The sequence below is a fragment of the Buteo buteo genome, chromosome 19 (assembly GCF_964188355.1).
Source record: "Buteo buteo chromosome 19, bButBut1.hap1.1, whole genome shotgun sequence".
NCBI lineage: Eukaryota > Metazoa > Chordata > Aves > Accipitriformes > Accipitridae > Buteo > Buteo buteo.
In genome coordinates, this window is record NC_134189.1 from 17,513,399 (window position 1) to 17,536,662 (window position 23,264).

Sequence of the window (23,264 nt, forward strand, 5' to 3'; positions counted from 1 at the left end):
AGGAATTAAAAGTGAGAATGCCTTTATTTCTTCTCTGTTGTGAGAGGCAAGGGGATAAAAAACTTTTGGAAAATGCCGTTCAGTTAACCACCTATTTCATTTTTGTATATTCTGTGCTATTTGCATGTTGAAGAACAAATTATTCCCTTGAAGAAACTTCTACCTGCTGTTCACAGGAGAATGCTTAGACTTGCACAAGAAACAGTGCATGTTGAAAACATAGGCAAGTGATATAGCCTTGGAGTTGGGAGTATGCTGAGCCAGAGGCTCATTTAATGCCACCTGTGGCAGTGCTTAAACTATTATCAATTTGGGACTGTTATGAAGAATGATGTTAATTCTTATTTATTTGAAAAAGCTCAATTTAGCAAGTTGCATCTGGGGTAAATATCTGGACATGAATCATCAGATCTGACCAGAATCTCATTTCTAGTCTGACATCAACTGTCAACACACCCTTTGATAAAACATTACCTCCTGGGACAATCAAGCAATAGGTGCAAAAGATGTTCTCATCAAAAAAACTGTAATATAAAAAACAATGTACAGAAATAAATACCCAAACAACAGAAGTAAAAGGGAAATGATGTTACAGTATGAGTCACCTGACTGAGTCTATATGTCTAGCACAGATCAGGAGTGTTTCTAGAACTGCCAATATATTTATTCAATGTTAAAACACTGTTTGCGGAAGGCGAAAGAAACACGATTATTTTCTCTGTGTAAAATTCCTGGGGTTTCTGGAACTTGGATTTTTCTTTTATTATTTCCAAACTTAGGTGCAATATTGATATCATCTGTACTAGAGAAGCTTTCATTCCTGTTCCTTTATAACACACACTGCTTCCCCATATCTGCTGGCAGTTTATAATCAGAGCTGTGATTGTAAAAGACAACGTCTAAATGTGCTGGTCATTGTCCTTAAGCAATAAAATGCAAACAACTCTATCCCCAAGGCCAGGATATGAACAAATTCCTTTTAGTGAGTACCACATCAACCCTTTTCCCACTCCTGTTCTTGCACTTACACAGGACAGATGGTAGAAAAAATGTCAGAAGATCACTCAACATGGAGAGTTCCTCTCTTTAGCCCTCTGATCTGCTACATTCTCAAATAAAGGGTGGTAGATTTTCTTCATATTCATGCAGTGGTCTCTTCCATTTCCCATAGAATTTTAAGCTTAGGAAAGAAAGCTTGTTTACTAGTTTTAGGCTTATGCACAGGACTGCAGAGATCTGAGATACCCTTCAGAAAAGAAAGCGAAATAGCTGTGATGATGGAGACAAAACCTGCAATATCTTACTAGGCATGTTTGTTCCCCTTGTGAAGATACATCATGAAATATCACACACCAAGTATTTTTAGAGACTTTTTTTTCCCAGTAATGACTGTTGGAAGCATCCTTTAATAAATATTCTCCCTGGACTAGGCTGTCTGTGGAAAGCTGTGAATTTGCAAGTTTTTAGCACTGTATTTCAAGGCTTACTGGAGGTTCCTTAAACAAGAAAGGAAACCTGTATACATATGGTATAAATGCAGTGGTCATTAGGATAAAAATGCCCCCCCCACACACACACCCCCGAAAAAATCAAAGAGACTTAAACACCTGTCACTTTCTTGCATCAGTTCAGAGTCATTTTACTCAAACCCGATACTGAGATATGCTGCAAAATTAATACACCACTTTCTTAAGTGTGCAATCCATTTTGATTGTTTAAAGTGTTCAAGCCAAACACCAGAGTCACTGTGCTGTTCTTGTTCAGGGAGTGCTCGCTGACGGCCCCGGGGCTCTCACCTGAGCATGGGCCATGGGACCCAGTGGGAACAAAGAGCGCTGGTCAGGAACCGCGCAGCAAAGGCCGTCGGAGCCACCGGGCCAGTGTATCTTGATTGGCCATTGAGAGCTATAGGCCTAAGTACAGAGCAAGAGGACTTGAAATGAAGTCTGTGAAAATGGAAAAGCAGCTTATTGTGGATTTCTTCTTTTTAATTTTTCAATCGTAATCAAATTTATGACACTTGAAAAATTTTGGCTAGTGCTACTGTTGGTCTAGAAAGGGACTGAGAGCAACAGGATGGGAGAGCTCCCCAAAATTTTGAAAACCTTTTCCCGCTATTGTTTCAGATGAGGAGAAGCAGAGGATAAGGTAAAGCAAATTAAAAGTCAATGTTTCAAAGACATTTTTTTGGACCTCCAAAATGTTAACTAGCTGTTGAAGCCAGTAATTAGACTCCTGTTGTGCTTAGAAAAACTGAAGCATAGGCAAAGTTATGAAAAGACCTTGTTTCTTTTTTACATACAAGTTTCCTCACTCTCCTCCGAGGTTCTTGCACCAGGAAGAATTTCTTTTCTGTTGGCAGTATCTGGTTCTTTGCTGGTTGATCCTTCTGTATTTTTAATATTTGTCATCTCTTTGCCATCTGGTTTGAAGCGTTTCATTATTAAAACAGAGAGCACTATGTATAAGAGACAGCATCCTGCCCGTAGTCCTGCAATGAGGCCAAGATAGACATTTCTAGGAAAAAAAAAAAGGTGACCAAATATGTTTATATTAATAAAGCTTGCCAAGTCTGAGTGCAACCAAGTAAGATATCAAATGTACTTTGGCAAAACCATGTATTCTCAGCCAGGTATTGCTCCACATTTTGAGAAATAACAGAAAGCAAACAACCTCATGATATTTAGCCCCAGGCAGGTTCTAAATAGGTCCTATACTCCTAGCAGAAATGCCTCCTGTCTGAGGGGTTCTCCCCTTCAGCTGACTACATTTTAGAGCTGGGACAGGACGAGCTGCACCAGCAGGAGCTTTTCCCCTGTTGTCCCAGCCTTCCCTCAGCCCCTCACTGGCAGCACTCGGTGCCCCTGGCCACAGCTCTCCATGCACCACCAGTCAAAATCCAAGTGGATTTTGTGAGGTGTCTTATATATTAGGAAGCAGAGAAATAAGGGATGAGGAAGAGCATCTTCGGTGCTACACTTACTCCAACTCCACAGTTTTTCAGTCTCCCACAAAGCCAAAGCATCGCAGAGTTATTCAGTGTGCTACTTCAATAAAGAAACAAATTCTGGTGATGTAAGGCACTGTACTGCAATGTCATATGTCAGATTGAATCAAAATTATTTGGCTTATTTGATCTATTAAGGCCTAGTCAAAATAAGGAGCTTTGGTGCTTTTAGTATGCTAATCAGTCTATTGACAATTGACATGGGAAAAGTACACCTTGTTTCTTGGTGCCCAAAGCTGCCTCAGAAGCCAAATTCCCTAGCCCTTACCAAAGAGTTCAGCTTACCTGAATGTTTTCGTGTCATATACCCGGCAAGATCCAGATCCCCCACAGTTTTTTGTCCCCCATTTCAAGCAGGTTTTATCTATCAAGGCACCAAAATAAATAGGGGCTGGGAGTCCTCCTGCAAAGAAAAATCTTATTACGTGATCACAGACATGAAGATCTCAGCATTTAATGTCATGGTAAAGAAATGAGGAAATGAATCTGAGGGTTTCTGAATTATGGCTGCATAAGATGGGACTAAACATCCAGCTCCAACTATGAGATACCAAGAGTTGTGAAAATATTTAAGCAAGTACCTAAATGGAGTTGAAAAGATGGAAGATTATAGCATTATTATATTCAGCAAGGGAAATGTTAGTAATTCTACTTTAATGGCATTTTTATTACAGTTATAACTTCTGTTGTTTAAAGAAATAATATAACCAACATTTCTTTTTCAGCCCCCAGTGTGGAATTACATGCCATGACATATTAATATTTATGTATACTAATGTATCTATTCAGGTATTACACAAAAGTTTGCCATTAAAAATGGTTAGCTGATTGCAAAGGGCTGAAATTAAGCACTTGCTCACAACTAGGTAATAAGTGTATTACTTATGTAGTACTGAAAGAATTCCTTTTAGAGAGTCATAATGCTTTAATATAATCAGTAAGCTGTTTCAGGGATAATGTGCAGTTCTGTGAAGAAAACTATTTCATAAAAGCACAAGATTGATTCTCTGCAGCATTCAGCTAGAATACAGAGATTAGGAGAGAGAGCCAAATGACTGCTTGCTTTGTCTGTGTGGGGAAGATTTCAAAAATCAGCAAACAAATGAAGATAAGGCAAGGTTTGCTAAAGGCAGGGCAGACTCCATGTCCAAAGACTTGAATGATGATTTATTGCAGATAAACGAAAGAAAGTAATAGGCAGAGTACATGGTAGCTCTAAGCGAAAAATGGTCAGCAAAAGGGAGCAGAGGTGTTAAGGATATCCAGACTGATCAAGCTCAGATAGTTGTGTCCACGAATCAAAAAAAAAAAACCCAAAGTACAAAGAAATTTCCTTCCTTTGCCTGATTCCTTTGCTGCGTAGAAAAAATTCTGAAGGCATAATCATAATATGTAATTACATACCAGGAAACATGTAGCGAGCTCCTCCAAATATTTTGAAATGCATAGTCTGCTTACAATACAAATTTTGAAAAATTTCTTTTGTTCTCATCTGGAGCAAGGACATTACAATGTCTAGCTTTGGTCTATTGCTTTGACTACCTACTTGAATCCCACAAAGAAATGAAGTTTTACCTAGTACTCTACCACCTAAAGTTTCAATCCCAACAGCAAAGGATTTCAGGTCTGGTGAAACAGATCTAAAAAGGAAACAAAAATAGTATATTGTTTTGGGGAACGATAGAATTATGTAGCTATAGTCATGCTGTGAACACCAGCACATGCCCCATTGCAAGAGTACTGTGGTTTACCTAGCAGAGCTCACTCAAACCCTAATTGAAAACTTTCACCAAAGTTAAAGTTCAGATGTAGAGCCTCCTTCCATTGATGTCAGTGGATGAACTCTCAATGAAATAAATGGGAGAATCTACAGAAACTGATCTTGAATCCAAAGAGAACAGATTGTAAACACTTTTGGGAAAGGATGCATGGGAAAATTAAAGTGAACCAACTAAAAGTAGGCAGTTCATGTCTGTAAGTTAAGCTCCAAGAATCTGCCTTGTTTTAGAAGGGGCTGCATTGTGCAGTGGTGAACAGAGGGAACAAGGGTATGCGGTCCTTGCTAGCTACATGCAGGTAACACCCACTTCTGCCACTAGCATTTTGCAGAGAGACAGCGAATGTGCATTACCTGGCTACAAAAGCACCTCATTCCTACCAGTGGAGAAACAGCCTGTGTCCATCAGATGAACTGGAAGCATTGACCAGAAGCAGAGGGGAGTACTGAGCTGGCACAGGGGCAGGAGAGAGACTTGCTATGGCCAGCCTGTTTCCTGAACTGGAGTTTATATATCAGTATATTGTCTTTTCAGCATTAACATGAAAGGCTTCTCATTATACACATTAGCATTCTGGAAACTGCCCAGCAAAGTTAGCCTTGCCCATAATCCAGGCATGCGTTAAGAATGGGGGCACTTAGAAATACTGCAGAAGAATCAGCAGCTTAGCCAAGAGAGTTATCTAGTCCTGTGCACTGACTACTGAAGATTGCGATTCACCTGCGAGCATGAGTGGAAAGAAACTTCCATGCAAAAGGCACAGAACATTGTCTTTTCTTCTGAGTGTAAAATAGCAGTGCTGCTTTAGAACTGAAGGAGCAAAAATAAAAAAAATATTGCTGCTGACATAGTTCTGTTTATACCAGCCTGACAAAAAATGGGAGTATCGGACTTCTCACAACACAGAAAACATTGTGAGGCAAAAAGACTTAACAAAGGTGAATGTTTTTATCCTGAGTAATGTGAACAGCATAGTCACCTTGGGCATGGCTTAGCACCGCATCTTATTTCAAGTTCTCTGCTCTGTTAAAAACATCCCTGTCATTGGAAATGAAAACTAACGTGCAGGATCAGCATAAGGCCCACCATTTCCTCAGCAAAGTACCTACTCAGCCTTAAACTGGAATTAAATTGGTGGACAGGCATTTTGCTGTGCCTCTGAACACAGCTGGATTTCAGAGTACAGGCAAAGACTCAGAGCCCCAGTTTGATCAGCATGCCATTCCTCACAATAGGAATGAAATAGTAGATACCATATTCTGTTTCTCTTTCCCCAAGTTTTATGGTGAAGGTAAGGTAAAGTATTTCACCTAAACATAATCATGTATGTAGGAGTGCCTCCTAAGGCTAAAATAAATGCACATGCAGTCTGTAATGCTAAAAAATAGGGAAATGCTTTGGTACAGCTTTCTCTTTGGCATTGTCCCAAAACTGCAGAGGAATTGCCAAGCCCATGCCCTCGTCCTTCCACACAGCTGCAATTGTGGAACACCTGAAAGGAGAAGATGAGAAGAAGAATTTATTTAATCAGAATTCAGTGGCACAAAACTGTTTTAGTAGCTATATTTTTCACTCCCCGTAACAGGCAGGCTTTTGTTTACACCGAAAGAACCTCCCTAATCATCTTTGCAGACCGATGGCCAAGTTCATTGGTATGCTCCAGCCACTCTGAGCAGCTCCAGAGGCACAAAGAAACTGTGACTCTAGTTTCAGCCATCCCATTGCTAGGACAGAAGGTGCTCTGTGTATGCTTAAAATGGGTCAAAGCTATAAAATTCAGACATGGATTGTTATCCAGCCATTCTGCTCAGGAATCCTATAAAGTAGATGAGTAACAATAAAAATATAGATGTGGACCCAACAATGCAATCATGCGTGTTTATTGTTATGTATCTAAAACAGCATTTGGTGCTGGATTGAGAGTGAGCTGTTTTTACAGCCTTTGAAGTTAGCAGGAGACATGCGTTTGAAAGCCAATTTCCCTGAAGTGAAGCAAGAAAATAGTGCTGGGATATATGGATATAAGCCTGAAAATGTTGCTTCTAATTTTCAGTATTGTTGCATGAAGACAATTCTGCTTCTGCCAGAAGACATGACCATTTGCACACACTTCTGCAAGCCTTCTGTTTTTAATGGTCTTGCCCATTGTTTGAAGTCCTGAAATGGCTTTGCTGCTGATACATTGAACAAAATAGCCAGATGTATATTTACGGGACCTCTTGGCTGTATAATTTAGTGTTACAACTTTCTTTCCTGAGCTATGGCAACTCAGGAAAGCAGGCAATTCCAGTATAATCTGTAACAGTTTGTGAAACCGGCATTCACAGTTCTATACATTTCTGCTGCATGAGTTAACACCACAGGATTTTGCTAGTATAGCAACCAGACTAGTAAAGGTCTTCTAAAGCAAACCCCTCTTAGCTGTGTTGTACCTACACAGTAAGAGATCTACTGAGAAACTGAAAGCCAAATTTATGGTCATCTTGCTGAGAAGAAAATAAATTTTAAAAAATCAAAATAAAAGCATTCAATAAATGTATGTTAAGAGTCTGAAGTTTTCATTTCTTTCCTGAATAGCTCGCTTACCTCACTCCAACTCTTAAAAACCCTTCCTGCAACCTTGCACTCACTCAGTTTCTACAAGGTTAAACCATATAGAATGGACATATGTGTCTACAGGATTTCTTAATCACAAAGCCAAAAAATTAATAGGTGGAGAAATCTAGCTATACCTATAATCATAGAGTCATAGAATAGTTTGAGTTGGAAGGGACCTTTAAAGGTCATCTAGTCCAGCCCCCCTGCAATGAGGAGGGACATATTCAACTAGATTAGGTTGCTCAGAGCCCCGTCCAACCTGACCTTAAATGTTTCCAGGGATGGGGCACCTACCACCTTGCTGGGCAACTTGTTCCAGTGTTTCACCAACCTCATCGTAAAAAATTTCTTTCTCATATCTAGTCTAAATCCACCCTCTTTTAGTTTAAAACCATTACGCCTTGTCCTATCTCTACACGCCTTACTAAATAATCATCTATCTGCCTATATATTTACCATATTCTTTCCCATCCCAGTCGATGATTTACATCCCGCAAAGCAGGCCGTCATGTAAGTGATCCCATTATCCCCACATACAGGGTCCCACTGATCCAGCTTGCAGCTGCAGTCAGTATTGCAACTGGCCATGAAGCTGGTTTTGGGCGAGGAAAGATGCTTTAGTCTGGAGGAAAGAAATAAAAGAATTATTTAGTCAAATTATATAGTCAAACAAAATATCAGGGAGTAGGCAGGAAAAACATGGAGAAATTGAAGCAATCAACGTGGACAGGTATCTGCTGCCATCCAGCAGACTGTGAAGTTGTTATATGGAGACTAAGCTAATTTCAGCTAAACCAAAGTTCTTGAGATTTTTCATCAAGCATTAACATTTTTATGGATTGTTGCTGAAAAGGCATGGAACTTACAAACAAGGTATTCTTGGCTGGGAGGGAATATTTGGTATTACTTTTTCACTTGAAAGCTCAGCCCAAGAAAAATAAAATCATATCTTGAATCTCTTATCATCTGTAGACTGGCCATGCTTTTCCTTAGCAGTAGATACCATACCATGTCTGGGTGCTAGAAATGGTGACATAAAACTACAGCAACAAGATGTCCTTGACATTTTTTTCACTGGATTAGAGACAATTAGTGGCAATGAAAGTTGCATGAGTCTGAGTGAGAAGTGCTGCTTCTCTCCCAGCTCTGACCATACTCAACAGCAGCAGTCCTGCACCTGGGACAGGCTTGAGCCCCATTTCTTATCAGATCTCATTTCTTGTTGTATATTTTCATGGACTTTCATAGCCTCCAATTTTACCAGCGTTTCTATAAGAAACATCAAAATAAGGCCCCAAGGAGTTAAACTAAGTGGACGACAACTAGAATTGAGAATTTAAAAAGTGGCCAGCAACTCTGAGGGCTCAATTCTGAGAAAGTGTTAGGAATCCACCATCTACAAATCACCCCTGCTTTGAAGTAATTCAAAATATGAAGGAAAAAATGTTCAAAATTTGCCTTTTCTTCCTCCTCATACCTCAATCAAAACACACCTCAAGGGGGCTACATTTCTCCTGCCTTTTAGAAGGGAAAATAACTGGGGGTTTAGCCCTCGTTAGGCTGTTGCTTGTCTTCAAACTACAAATTGTTAAACAGGTAAAACAGTATGTGAGCCGCTTAACTAGAACAATCCTAGCACATGCTAAATTCTCCAGTCTCAGTTCTCCTGGAGAAACTGTAATTGCTCTTTCTGTATTTGCTGTATTTGCTGTCTTGATGTTTCTGCTTATTTTTAATTCACTCTACAGTATCAGATGTTGCACTCAAACAGAGTTATCTCAAAGTTGAACTCAGTGCCAGGTTTGCCAAGACAACTTAGATATTTCCCTGAACATAGGCTCAGTTTCAAAAAAGCACAGGACTGAGTTTCTGTCTGAATTGAAAATCTAGCAAGCCCTGCTGGATTCAGTTTAATCCTTTAAAATCCCTTGAAATTTGTTGGACCAGTCTGAGCTAAATTTAAACAGTAAGCAATTGTGGCAGGCTGCTAGAGTCAGCAAAACATTCTCAAGAAAGCATGACCGTGGTCCTGGTAAGGGAGGGGGATCGTCCGTTTGGGCAGCACACACTCCTGACATGACCACTTTCTATCTCCCAGCTGAGAAAATGGTTGCAGGCAGGTCAGCAGCTCCAGATACCAGGGGAGGCTGGTAATTCCCTATGCAGGTTGATAACTACTGATCTAGACGATCGTCCCTTCTAGAGGCAGAGCTGCTGGGGGACTATGGGGAAGTCACTTTCAACACTTTTTTTACATCCCACTCCCTACATGGTAGGAAGAGACCGGCTTTAAGTCAAAGCTTTGAAATAGAATATAAAAACTTAATTTGCCTGTGATAAATATCATCTTAATTAGTAATTTGCCAGAATAGAGGTATATTGTCAATATGCAGCAATAAATAATTTAGAAAGAGAAACACCCTATTTAAATGAAATTTGAAAAACAAAATTGGGATATTCTGCCCATCCTCAACACTAGGTATCATTTCAGCCTGACAAGTCTATCTCAACATCTAGGATTTTCTTGTGTGTATCACCACCAACAGAGCAGTAAAATGATATAATCACAGTAGCTCCACTCTAGCTGAAACCACGCTGATTGACACCAGCAGATGACCTAATACAGCTCAATTTCAATGAAAAGTTGTTGTCTTTAAATAGACACATATATTAAATTTTTTTATGCAAAAGGATATAGCAATATGCTACAGTAAATCAACAGAGACGACACATTTCGGAACTGATCCAAATTCAAATGAAAATGTTTTCTAGAGTAGAAGGTTTGTAGCCCAGATGAGATTACACACCCAGATTAGTTTGTGAGAGTAGAGGAATACAGGTGCATGCCCCATGTTCTGCACAGGGCAGGAAGCAGCCATGACAAATGACACGACCAACACAAACCCAATGGGATACAAACCCAGAGTAGGGTGCTGTCAGTCCAGCCACCTGGAGCACCTCACAACTACACATAAAGTACAAGAGGTTTAACAAATATGCTACTATAAAGGTGATGCACGCAAACTTTGCCATTTCAGTTATGTGAAGTTTGAATTTCTTGATCAGAAATCCTCCTAGAAACATCCCCAGGATTGTGATGGGTAAAAGTATCACACCTGCAAATAGAAGGTAAGGAAAATGTTAACTGCTGTCACTTGCATTGACACTTTTTAGAATAAATATCTTGTTCTAGTAGTTTCAAAAAATATCAGATACTGACCTATTTTCAGACTGATCCTTTGAGGTTCTAAGACTTTTTGTTACCTTTAAGTAATTTTGCTTACTTTCTCATTTTCTTTCAAGTCATGTTATGACTTTAAAAAGCTTAGTTCCTCAATATTCCCTACCTTTTTACTATACTGTTGTTTGTATGTATACTGATATAATAAAACCTATACAGGTACCTGTTAGAAACTGGAGTAAATGAGATAAATGTCTTAGCTCATGGGCTCTCCTTCATCTAAAATAAAACATTAAACTTCCTGAAAGTTACCAAAAAACAATCTTCAAAGCAGAACATGAACGGAAGCAGCGTCTGGTTTTGATTGGATTCCATTTTTCTCTGAGAGTGAATCACTGAAAGATTTGCACTTAGGTTTAACCCATTCAGCGTTTCACAAACTCCAGCCCTAATATTTACATGCTGAATAGAGAGCTTTTACAAGGTTTTATTGTGAGGAGTTTGCCTTTCTGTGTGGGTTTTTTTTGGTTGGCTGTTTTTTTTCTCATGTTGTTATTGTAAAACTTTCCCTGCATCCAAAAGAAGATAGGAAGAAGAAAGTTCTTCCCACGTTTGTACCTGACCTGTAGCAAAGCAAGGTGCCTTCAGATTAAAGTAATGGAATATCAATTTTGCAATGACCTCAAATACCCTGCTTTTCTTGCCAGGCTATGAGACCATATTAATCACTGTAAGATTAATATAATTTCAGCATTCTTTTTTTCTAGAACACTACAAAGAACTTATTTTTTGAGGGGACTAGCAAATAAAAAGAGCTTTGAGCTGAATGAAATGAGTCAGAATTTTACATTTTGGGTTCTTATTGCTTATAAAATTTGTATTTGTAATCAAAATGGAAGAACATTTATACCTAGATGTTATTCTGAAAAGGAAAAATCACACATTTCATTGGACATTTTCTAAATTAAATGTTTTTTTCTTTTAGTTGTTACTTAGTTGCAGTTTATGTGTGGTTTTTGTTAATGAAAACAGACACATTCATAACCTAATTCTCACTCTGAAGATAACTTCAGCCAAAAAAAAATCCACCCAGTTCTAGTAATCCTCTAGCTCACTAAACACCAGGAAAATTAACACTAAAATTAACATCCATTTTCAAAATATGGTATGAAAATTAATAAACTACTACATATTTTTTTTTTTACCCAAAAAAGTTCACAGAAGCTCTTCCTAAAAAGGAAGGTGAAATAACAAAGAAAAGCTTCCTTTTTGACACTGGAATTTAAAAGAAGGACAGGTACCTACCAATTAGAAAGATGGCCCTTGCCACTGATACATTAAATTGCTGCTCCATAAACTTTGTCTCATAGGTTATTAACCCAACAAGGGAATTGTACTGCAGAATAGTGAGGAAGATGTACACCAGGAAAATTGGATTTCCAAACAGCTTCTTCAGAGCTGGGAAGAAATCTGCAATGGAGAGGTATATGCTGTACACCCTGCTAAACACAGAGAAGAGTTGTTTTGACATCCTTTAGATAATAAAACTAACTTTTTAATTACTGGCTGTATTGCAGGTCATAACTCCTTGCCTACCAAAACATATGCTTGCTCAAGTCAGAGTTTTCCTCATTGTCAACACATGACTTAAAGGAGCAGCATGGCTGAATGGCACAGTGGATGCTGAGCTGGGAATCAGAAATCCTAGATTGTCTCGTGTGTGACACAGGACTATTCATCAAAGGCACGAAGGCTTGCAACAGTGATTCTCGATGCCTGTACAGGAGAGTGTCCCTACAGGAGCATTAAGACTCTCTATAATATACCAACTGAAAAGTTTGGTGCCTAAAGCAGGAGCCTTCACAAACCACATGACAGCCCCACATGAGGCTGATATTCAGAGAAAGACCCAGCAAAAGGCTGTAACCTTTCCTGAGACCCTTGATTAGAGTATCTAGGTCCATGAAATTAAAGTGAAGACAAAAACCTGCATTTAGGCTGTAGTCTGGCTGTTGGCACACTTGCCTAAAAGATGAGAGTTCAAAACACCTCTGCCATAGCCATGAAGGGGTGCACATGCATACATACATACATATGAATAAAACACTTGGGGGTGTCCAGCAATGGCTAGTTGAGTCTGATATTGCCTATATGAGGTTAATTTAGCATCACTGAGCTCATACACAGGAGCTATGAATCCAGTGAAACCCCTCCAACAGCTAATGTAATACTTAGCCCCACGTTTCCCTCCCATATGTTGGCCTCAGTGAAACAGTAACTTGCCAGCTGTGCATTGGTCATTAATGAGGGATGGAACATTTTCCCCCCTCTTCCTTCATAATCATAAGATTATAGCTGTATTACATCATATGACAACTACGGTGTTGAACTGAGAATGTCTGGTGCTCAAGCAACAGCATGGGATTTTTCCAGCTGTCTGACATGAGAGAGGACTGAAACACACCCTTAGCATGTTCAAGAGAGCATTTTTGCCCATCATTTGCACTGCAGAAACATGCATTTTGCTGAGCGTTGTGCAAATCCGTGCTCAGCTCAGAATGAACCCATGAGAGGAAATTCACATGCAAACATTTGGGCAATAATCTTTCACCTTTTACTGCCTCTGAAAACTTTAACTGTGGCTGAGCTGGGGGGTCTATTTTACAGTGATCTCCTTGAACAGTCAAATGACTAATCTTCAGGTTTTCATTCTCTCCTTCTTTTGGTAAGGAGTAAGGCAAAAACCAGAAAGGCAATGAAGCAATGAAGTTGACTGCTCCACAGATAAGCAATCCAAGCCACCAGGCACCAACCCAACGGGTATCCTTGGGATTTATGCTGATAGCATCTGTAAAATACAGAAAGACAGGAAAACAGATTAAGTATCATGCAGAGCAATTAAACTTACTAGGTATCCTTATATATACTATTTAAAGACCAGAACAGAGATGATTTATGTTTCATAAGAAGAATTGAAATGCAGCTTGTATCAGATCAGTCCTATGTACTCAAAAATAGATGTCTCCATTTCGACCCACGGTGGCATTTCCTTGCCACAATCTTCCAACACTTGCTGTGCGAATAAGTGCAAGAGGGTCCTTCACCACCCAAAAGGGACTCCCCTTTCTTAAATTCCCATTGTCCCCTCCTTCTTCTATCCCCAAACTCAACAGTTTTTCCTTGAAGTTCCTCAAATTTTCCCTGGGATTAGAGATTTGAAAGTGATTTGAACAATGAAATTAGTTTTCATATGAATCTTTGCTGCATGCTTTTTAAAAGAACATAATTTTTTACAAGTGTCCATGAGCAAAGGCCTGTCACTGTTGCCTCAATGTGGGGATGGCTTTTCATTTGCTCATTTGTTCTCAGCTGTGCAGCCAGGGTGTAACAAGTGCATGCGCAAGCATAAAAAGAGGTGCAATGTTTTCCTACAGTGGGGGCAGGAGTCTTGCATCAAGGGCTGTTCCAGTCACACTACAATGCTGCTGATATTAAAATGCAAATAACACCAGCTTTTGAGTAGGAAAAACTCTCTAGAGACCCCCTTTTTTGGAGTAGTAAGCTGGGAAGGTGCTTCTTGGCATGCAGGTTCCTATACAGAGCCATCTCCTCAGTTAATGCACCACTCCACAGTCTCTTACCGATATCCACAACGCCGACGTCAACCCAGAGGCTGGCACAGAAAGATCCAAGCAGGAAGCCCAGGGTTGGCCCAAACATGCCTGAGGATCTCACCAGGCCTGTAAGAGAAGGGAGACAGCGCGGGAGAGTGAGAAAAATGCTGCATGGACAAGGAGGCCTTCTTCTCTGCGAGCAAGGAAAGGGGAGAGGAAGGAGGAGACAGAAGAGGGCACAGCCCGTTGGGGGATGTCTAATGGGAAGCTTCTGAGCAGCAAGAAAATAAGCCATAAGCTGCCAACACGCTAACTGTGATGTGGAAGCAGGCTCCTTCACCCGCGCAGGGCTTTGCCAAAGCGAGTGCAGTTTCACGTGGACCCCCACATGCATTTCATTGGCAAGATTGGTGTCTTGGAAGGAATAGGAAGACAGAGAATAACATTACAATGATTTTTAACCCTCCTCCTCCTTACTTCTCTCCTTAGATTTTTGTAGTTGCGTTGTTCAGCTTGTGGCAGATAACTAATGAACGTACAACTCTAGGCCCACTGGAGTCATAATAAGTCTACCTGCAACTCTATTTACAGCTTGTACGATGTTCTGCGATTGTAGAAGTCAAGCCTTTTCCCTGTGCTATGTGTTCAGGTCCCTAGTCTAATTTTAAGTAGCAGTAGTTGATCTGATAGTGTGCATCAATATAAGAAGGCACATCTTTGCAGTTCAGAGTCACATTAGGATGACAGGGACAATAGAAGTTCATGGACATTGAATTAGGTACAGGACCCCAAGAATATTTTCAGTAGGTAACAAGGAGATATAAGTGTCCCTGTGTGTGATCAAAGTTCATTAGACAGAATTTTTGTTGATTCATTCAGCACTAGAATGAGCAAATAAGCTAACTGTTGTGTTAATACATACTTATGTGGCTGTAAAAAAAATAAAGAAATCGAGTAATAACCTCTCTAAAAGCAGCTTTCAGTTTTGCTACTGGCCTCACTAGGGCTTCAATTTCCAGCTCTGTCTCTGCTTACAGAGGAGATAACATGGGATCAGAAGAAGGCGCGTTGCCCCTAGGAGCAAATGAATAAGTTGTGAAGGCTAGCAGAAACCTAGGAAGCTAGGACTGCATTTTGCTGACTGGGTATGTAAATACAGCACAATATGATTTTGGTGACCACTGCTGACAATTAACATAAAATAAAAATATCCTAAAAATCATTCAAGCATAGGTCCTCACATTGTCTTGTCACTTGTGTTGATCTGTTGAAGTTTAGTTGTAAGGGGGTAACAGTTTCAAAAAAAAGTTCAGTGGTTTGGATTTCTGAATTCTAGCATAGAACTGCCACCTGAGAGCTGTTTGAAGTTGCAGAAGGCTTAATTCTGTTAGAATAAAAGGAATTCTTGACCAAGTGCCTGTCAGTTCTTGCCCACATTCAGCACTAGGCTCTGTAAATCCTACTGTGTTGTTCTACTGCAGAGATTTTTCTCCTGTTGGTTTTGCAAATTCTCTTCTGAATATAGCTATTGCTCAGCTTATGATCAAGGACTTCTGCAATAAATTCTTACAGCATAATTTAACCATATGATTTTTCATCTTTGCTTCATTGCTCCAATTGCATATTGCTTTCATTTAGTTCTCTCATTTTACTTCATTGGAAGATCTGGCCTTTTAGACTAAATTCTGATGCTTCCAAAATTACTGACTTCTGCAGAGTCAGAATTTTGACATTAGAAGCCAGGAATTAGCTCTTTATATTTATTTATCAGTGAGTCTAAATTAGAACTTATTATTCAGAGCTATGCAAGCTCATGTCCAAAGTTCTAATACTCAGGGGCAAATTTCTAAAATAAACAGATAAAAACCAGCACACCAACACCAATGGCATTTGTATGCAGTATATTTCTTTAAGATACCAGAAGCTATCAGATAAGCTAAGAAGCATAGGTGCAATAATTTTGCGTAGGTATAGTTTTTAAATTAAATTTCACATTTGCATACCCTTTAAATTTAAGAATAACTTCACTAAGATAATATGCTTGTATTGTGATAAAACAAAACTAAATAAGTTCACTGGGATATTTTCTTAGCATATTTTTCCTTTGTAATATTTATTCTTTGTAATTAATAAACAGACTAAACCACAAACAGTAAAGCATGCAGACTTATCAGTTAATCAGCTGCTGCATATTGATATAGCTCGGCCAAACCCTTGTATTGATGAGTAATTTAGCATGTAACAGGTATGAAAGTTTACAACATACTTTGGCTTCAGATATGCTTCTATTGAAGCCATGGGTTCAATAGATACAAGATTATATGCTAGTGCTCAACTCAGTGATGAAATTTCATTCATTCATTCATTTAAAGCCTCTGCTTTGGTGAGAAATCCATGGAGGTGAAGTACTCCTCATTAAATATCTTTAATTGTCTGTTACTCCTCTTACATGGTAAGTCTGATGGCTACTGCCATTAATTAACCGTGTCAATATTCAGTTTCAAATAAAATCAGAAATTCATTTTAAAAGTTGTCTACCGAAAGCTTATTCGTATAGGTGAAATCCTCATACGCATGTTGGCAACTCTTCTATAGGCACCTGAACAGAAGTGAAACATCTGAAGACCATAAAACACAGGAACAAATTAGGCACTTAGCATGCGGGAGTATTTATGAAATAACCTCTCAGTCAGAGCAGTTGGCCTCAAACGTCACTCCACCAAAGATCCCTCTCAGAACAAAGCAAACCACTGAGATCCTCACATTCCCGTCTCTTGACAAATGCCAATTGCATGTAGAGACAGAGGGTCAGATCATTATACCTTACAGTCATACTGAGTAGTGATCCTAAGCAGAAAAGCTTTTCAGGACTGTATATTGTGTGCAGTGCATTGCACCACCTCAGGACCGTGCTGATGGCCTGGTAGAACTACATAAATTAAAAAGGTTTTGTAAGACTCAGTCTGAAAACTATAGAATTTCCTGAAAAAAAAATCAGTTTCTCACAGAGTTCTACAGAAAAGCTACCATCCTCTACTATACTCTGTAAGACAGCTTAACAAAACCACTGATTTTTCTTTTTCTGTTCCTTCCTGTGACAACTCTGCTTTTATTGCTGTCAAATATCATCTGCACTACAACTCTGCCAAAAAAAGATTTTAATGCATTCTCTTGACACTTAATAATGTATTCTATTTACACTTAATAAAAAGCTGTCTCTGCCTCAAAATAACTTATTTTCTTACTCAACAAAATATCTAAAGGCAGGAGAAAAAGGAGAGACAGGAAGGTGAAACTTCTTGCTCAGGGTCAAATAATGAGATCAATGGTCAAAATTCATCAGCAAGGCTTGACTGACTTTATTATAGGACCTTTTTTTTATTATTTTACAAAAGCACTGATCATAAATTGATTCAGTCAACTGATAAAAAAATCAGATATAGAAAAGAATTATTGGTCAAGAAAGGAATTTCAGCTCTTTGGAAAAGACTATTTAAAAATTCACTTTTTTGCAAATTGCATCAGTCCATCAAAATGGAATAAGAGACTGAAAATTGCTATTCAGGATGTTAAAATAAAATATTTTAATACTCTGTAAATGAAATAGTTTGTTTCACTTGCATGACCCAAACAAATTTTCATTTTGGTTGAATCCATACTATTCTCTGCAACTCCTTTATATTTGTAAACTCACTTCCCCAATAGCCTCCAACCCATCAAAATCTCTCCCAGATTCTGACAAGAAAAAATTTCAGCTGAACTTTTAAAAATATCTTTAATCAGAAGATCAGAGGTGATTACAATTATTTTGGATAACTGCTGAGTGGAAGTTTTGGTTTTGTCAGCTCCCTTCACAATACTTCCATTTTCTTCAACCTGCAGATTTCCTCATCCCCAAATGAAGACATTTGCAATGGCCTTCCCCTGTAGCATTACACATTGAGCTCTTCCTGAAACTGTGTCTTACTATCGTTATGACCAGTTCAACTTCACAAAGTTTACTTCAGGCAGCAGTTTCAACCTCCCTCAGCCACACAAACACTCCATGCTACTAAATCAGTTTGGCAATAAATTAATTAGCTTGGGTGTAAGTCTTTGTGTCTTGGGCAATAGGCTATCTTCCATCAAAACAACAACAACAAAATCCCAATTAGAAAGGATTTGTTACAACACCCTGGCAATGATTTAGTTTTTCCTTTGGTAACTAGTGACTTTAAAAAGCTTTCATCAGGAAGCATGCGCTGCATGTAAAATTCAAAAAGTCAGGTAAAAGCTTCTGAAGCACATTTACATTACTGTGATTACATTACCGATCCTTACATTAAGGATCATTCTTTTATCTGTGAGACAGTGATTAGAAAGAAATTTATCCTCTGAAGCTGTGGTACTGAAGATGATATGCCAGATAAGACAGATATGACTTCTCACTTTGGAGAAATGAGTATTTGATTGTCACAGAGAAATATTGTCACAGAGAAAACTGGCATGTGTAGCAGAAGCCAGTTGGGGAAAGCAAAAGGAGCATCTGGGAAATATCCTTCAAAAATAAACGTGAGATCCCTTTTGCATTGCTTTTTTATCTCTGTACAACCCAAAATTATCCAGAACAGAACAGATAGATTTTTTTTGGTGAGTATTTGCTTGGCTACAGAAATGTTAAAGAAAAGAATGTTTAGCATAAAAATCACTCATTTGCATATTACCTATGTAAAATGCTGAGTTTTCTTCTTTAGAAAAATCATCAATATATGAAACTCCCAGTGGCATAACTGGTGCTTCCCCAATTCCACGTAAAAGGTTCCCCATCAACACAAAGAGCCACAGATAGGAATTCGTTGTTTTCTCACATCCTGCAGGCCATAAACATTTACATTTCTGTGAACATAATTCTAACAATACTTTATTGCAACAGAAAAATAACATAAAATATGGTTTTTTTACAATCATTATAGGCTGGGTTTGTATATATCATGGTTTCTAACAGGGGTTTTACTGTTTTCCAGTAAAAGAGCATGTATAAAATGGGGACAAGCAGAAGAAGGGAACCCAGCATCAGAGCTTTTGCTTACCGAAATTTTTCATTGCGCTGGGTGTTTCTGTAGCATCTGTGACTGGATGGCTCCCAGCCAATGCTGGGGAGCAAGCTGATACACTCGTAGAGTTGTCCACAGTAACAGTTATTCTTTCATAATTATAACTGGAAAACAACTATGTAAAATACAACTGACACACAAAAGACTCTGCTTTGCAGAAAGTGGGTACAAGCCTTGTGTTCATACATGTTCACTCCTGTTACATGCAGGCAAAGCAGAAGGGCAACCCATTTCCAGTGCTTTCACTTAAAAATAAAGATAGGTATCTTCATACTTTTTTCAAAATGCTCTGACCATTCTAACCCCAATATTTTCTTAAGCTAAAGAGAAAAAAAGCTGGTTCCAGGGCTTAAGAGATCATTCTTTAGACTGAAGGACAGAGGCAGAGTCCACCCACATCTGTCCACGTACAAGAGCGCTGATGTTTTACCATACTGGCACTGGTTTCTTACCTATGTGACAGATTCGTAACACAGAGATTGCTGTGCTAGTTTAAAATTAGCCAGCTAAGGATCTAGTAGTAACCTATCTGTGTTTATAAAGAGATTAAAACAGGCTGCAAAACACATGTGCCAGTTTGTCTGTATTTAGGCAACCAGGTGCTACAGCAAATCTGCTGAGTAAATTGAAGCCAGTCTGAGTGCCTTTATACTACATTGGGATAAATGGAGAGCAGCTATTCCCTCTGACTGTGCAGTCAAGTGGTAACCTTTAATATTGTGATGGATGACATGGAGGTCCCCATGGCCACTGGGTTTTGCCTGGCATTGTGAAGAATGGGTAACCTTCAGAACTTGGCTGTGAGTTTGGGTTAAATCAGAGATTTCCATGGCTCTGCTTCTGGCCTGTGCTGTCCCCTGCAGTGCAGGTTCCCAAGCAGAGTAGTGACTGTGGCTACTTTCCATACCATGGTCCCCAGATATAATTCTTTCCATACACCCCTTATCACATGTATTTGTCTCGGAATTAAAGAAGATGCACAAATAAATTTTAATTTTTGAGGGATAGAGGGGTTTTATTTTCAACTACTATTCAGTAAGGATGCTGAAGGATTGGAGAGGTGTGAATTGCTTCTGACAACTGTGTAAGCACTAAAGCTTAGATGTGAAGGGATATTTAACTCTCCCTGAGTTCAGTGGAGACAATAGATACATATCTTTGTAATTTTAAAGAGCTTAGCATGAATAGCCACCATGGAGAAAGAAACCTTTCCCATCAAGATCTCATTACAGTCCATTTAAGTATAAGAAAAGGAGAACAGCTAAAAAAAAAAAAAAGTATCTATATTTATCCATCCCAGGTGAAAAATTCAACTCACTTTATCCCTAATTATGTATAAGTTCTGTAGAAACCTGAGGTTTCTCTCTTACTTACCTGTAGAAAGAGGTAAGCTTTCAGAGAGGAAATCAGAAAGAGAATACTAAAGATTCCACCTATTAAAACCTCTCTGTTATCTAGAAGAAACTACTGTTGTCAAATTTTTAACTCAGGTGTATGATTAAAAAACACTTTATATAGTCAAGTTCACTTCGTGCCCAATGTGAAAAATCTCCATATTTACCGTCCCATTAGGAACTGAGGCATCACTGACAAAAATGCTCCTAAGGACATGATGAGACATCCAACAGCAATTACTTTTGGTCGATGAACTCTTGGTCCAAGGTAGCTCACCAACACCATTACCATTAAGTTACCTACATCAATAGGAAAAAGAACCAGTAAGGTTACAGAAAGAGGGTTTTTTAAGGGGAAAAATGTATTAAGAAGCAGTATTTATCCAATTTCCAAGAAAGCACACATACCTATCTCAAAGCTGCCATCAATAATGCCAACAATTGATGATGAGATTTCAAATCTTCTTTCAATTTGACTGGACATGCTCTTCATGTAGCTTCCAGATAATCCTTTGGCAAAAAAGGAAAAAGCTAGAGCTCCAAGAAATATCTGAAAAGAGAAAATAATTGAGTTTGCAAAGAAACAATTTTTTGTTCATGGCTGGATGCCTGAGCAACCTACTCAAGAAACACAAAAATCAAATGCTTTGCTTTCTAATTCTCTGTGAAGGGATTCTTCCTATCGTTTTCATTACAACAGAAGATTTTTCCTTCTCTTTCAGGATGGACTCCAAAGCCTCTTCTACTGCAAAGAAAAAGAAACTTGACATTAACTGTGTGCACCTTCTACCTTTCTACCACATACTGTTTTAGCTGTTTCCTTTCTTAGGGGATACTTGCAGCATAAAGTTGTTCATCGCTGATACTATTATTATGGCATGTCTTATTACTCCTACTTCTCCTGTTCTAAAAAAACATGGATAAAAAGATATAGCTGCAACTACCACTATGGCTATAGCACACCTCTAAATGATTCTTAAAATATGGCCTCACTTTTTAACTTCTGAACACATTTATTGACTTCCATGTGCTTAGAATCACAACCTAGAGCGTTGTTTCCAATGTGTGTAATGTCAGTGTCATACAGAACTAACTGAATTTTGATAGAACTTCAAATTGCCATTTTCAGTATTGCAGAGAAAATACGTGGTGAGGGCTTCACTCCATACCTTTAGCTTTGAACAAATATGGCACACACTCTTGGCAGGAACTGCGCTGCCATCGCTGTCCTGGAAGAGTGATTTGTCTTTAAGTTGGCCAGCAGTGATTGGCCTGTCCATGGTTTTCCTCCTCCAGATGTGATGTGTAGGTTTTCCTGTTTGGAAAATAGCACTATTATTAACTATTATTTGCATAAGAATAAAGGTTCCAATATTTTTCAGACATACTAGATGGTGAGACACTACTTGACATGTCTACACATTAACACCTTTTCTCAGGAAGGATGTTAAAGAGTGTTCAAAGTGTCATTGTAATGAGTTAAGGATTGGTGCACCTCCTTTGTGAAATCTGCTTTCCAAAGGACTTCAGGACTTTCTTGGATAGATGGAAAATTCAAAGGGAACTTGCTGACAGTTTTTAGAAATCTTTGCAGAGAAGGAAAGTCCCTAAGCAGCAGGAGGCTAGGACAGTATGTCAGAGAAGCATCTTCACCTTGCTTGAACCAATTCTTATAGTCTGTTTTAGATATCCGCATTTCTTCACTGTTCCAGGCTAAATGGACCTTTGGTATGATCCAGTAGGCTCCTGATAGTATTTTATATTCATTAGGATTTTCTCTAATTGTGTAATCTATGAATTTGCAGAAATACTGAACACTACTCTGTACCATTCTGTCAACATTCCTATGAGTAACGTTGTTTATTGGATAAACGTTTGTAGAGTCAGACCTGAAATGATGACTGAGGAGAAAATAGGGTAAGACATATGGCAGGTAAAGATGTATTAGGGAAAAGAGGGCACTGATTAAAAGAAATTAATAATGACTATCTTTAAGTCCACAAGTCTCCACAAGTTCCTGCAAGACAGATGATAAATGTAACTATTTTAATGAGACTGCCAAAGTTTTTCCTTTAAAAATTGGCTCTGATATAAGGAGTCATCTTAACTATGTTGGTTGATGTAGATTAAGCAGATCAGGGAGACCAGCTAATACTAAGAGATCCAGAATGATAACAAATCAAAAAGAGCTATTGCCAAGTTCTTCTGTTGGAAAACTGGTACAGTAGTAGTGAAATCAATTAGTTAGCCCCAATATACATTGGCACATGTATTAGAGGAATATAGAGGAATATAGGTCAAGAAATTGGCCTGTAACATTCCCCCCACCACCTCCCAAGACACTGGGAACTTAGATATCCCGCTCTGTTTAATTCCCCTGGAAACTTCTCAAAGTTCCCCTCCTGCAGGCCCCACAGGCCAGCTGACCCATGAGTGGAGGCCATTTAAGTGTTCTGAGATATTTTCGACACCAGGGGTGGTAGGGCTATGGCAGGGTCCCGGGCTAACCCACAAAGGTCGCTCTATTCCTCTGGAGAGCTCAGTTCTCCCAAGCAAATGCCCAGAAGCAACTTCAACTCCCTGAGAAAGGTCCACCCAT

At 38.9% G+C, this 23,264-nt stretch overlaps 1 protein-coding gene across 1 annotated transcript; it reads right to left on the minus strand.

Annotated features, from left to right (window-relative positions):
- Positions 1 to 2,211: 2,211 nt before the first annotated feature.
- Positions 2,212 to 21,945, minus strand: LOC142041763 (solute carrier organic anion transporter family member 1C1-like). Its single transcript, XM_075050878.1, has 14 exons — positions 21,835 to 21,945; positions 21,074 to 21,215; positions 20,833 to 20,965; positions 19,248 to 19,375; positions 18,882 to 19,028; positions 14,206 to 14,304; positions 13,176 to 13,412; positions 11,870 to 12,034; positions 10,304 to 10,499; positions 7,840 to 8,005; positions 6,096 to 6,277; positions 4,583 to 4,647; positions 3,293 to 3,410; positions 2,212 to 2,517 (listed from the first exon to the last, which is right to left on the minus strand). The coding sequence occupies exons 1-14, from the start codon at positions 21,943 to 21,945 to the stop codon at positions 2,295 to 2,297; spliced, it is 2,112 nt and encodes a 703-aa protein (XP_074906979.1). The 3' UTR covers positions 2,212 to 2,294.
- Positions 21,946 to 23,264: the final 1,319 nt, after the last annotated feature.

What these genes read in the sequence shown, in the direction of transcription:
- LOC142041763 (XM_075050878.1), bottom strand. Translation starts at nt 21,945, where the DNA reads ATGGACAGGCCAATCACTGCTGGCCAACTTAAAGACAAATCACTCTTC. An exon ending in CAGCGCAATGAAAAATTTCG is followed by an intron (nt 19,029 to 19,247) that starts GTAAGCAAAAGC and finishes TATGGCCTGCAG; the next exon opens with GATGTGAGAAAACAACGAAT. An exon ending in AAACTCAGCATTTTACATAG is followed by an intron (nt 14,305 to 18,881) that starts GTAATATGCAAA and finishes CTTCTCTTACAG; the next exon opens with GCCTGGTGAGATCCTCAGGC.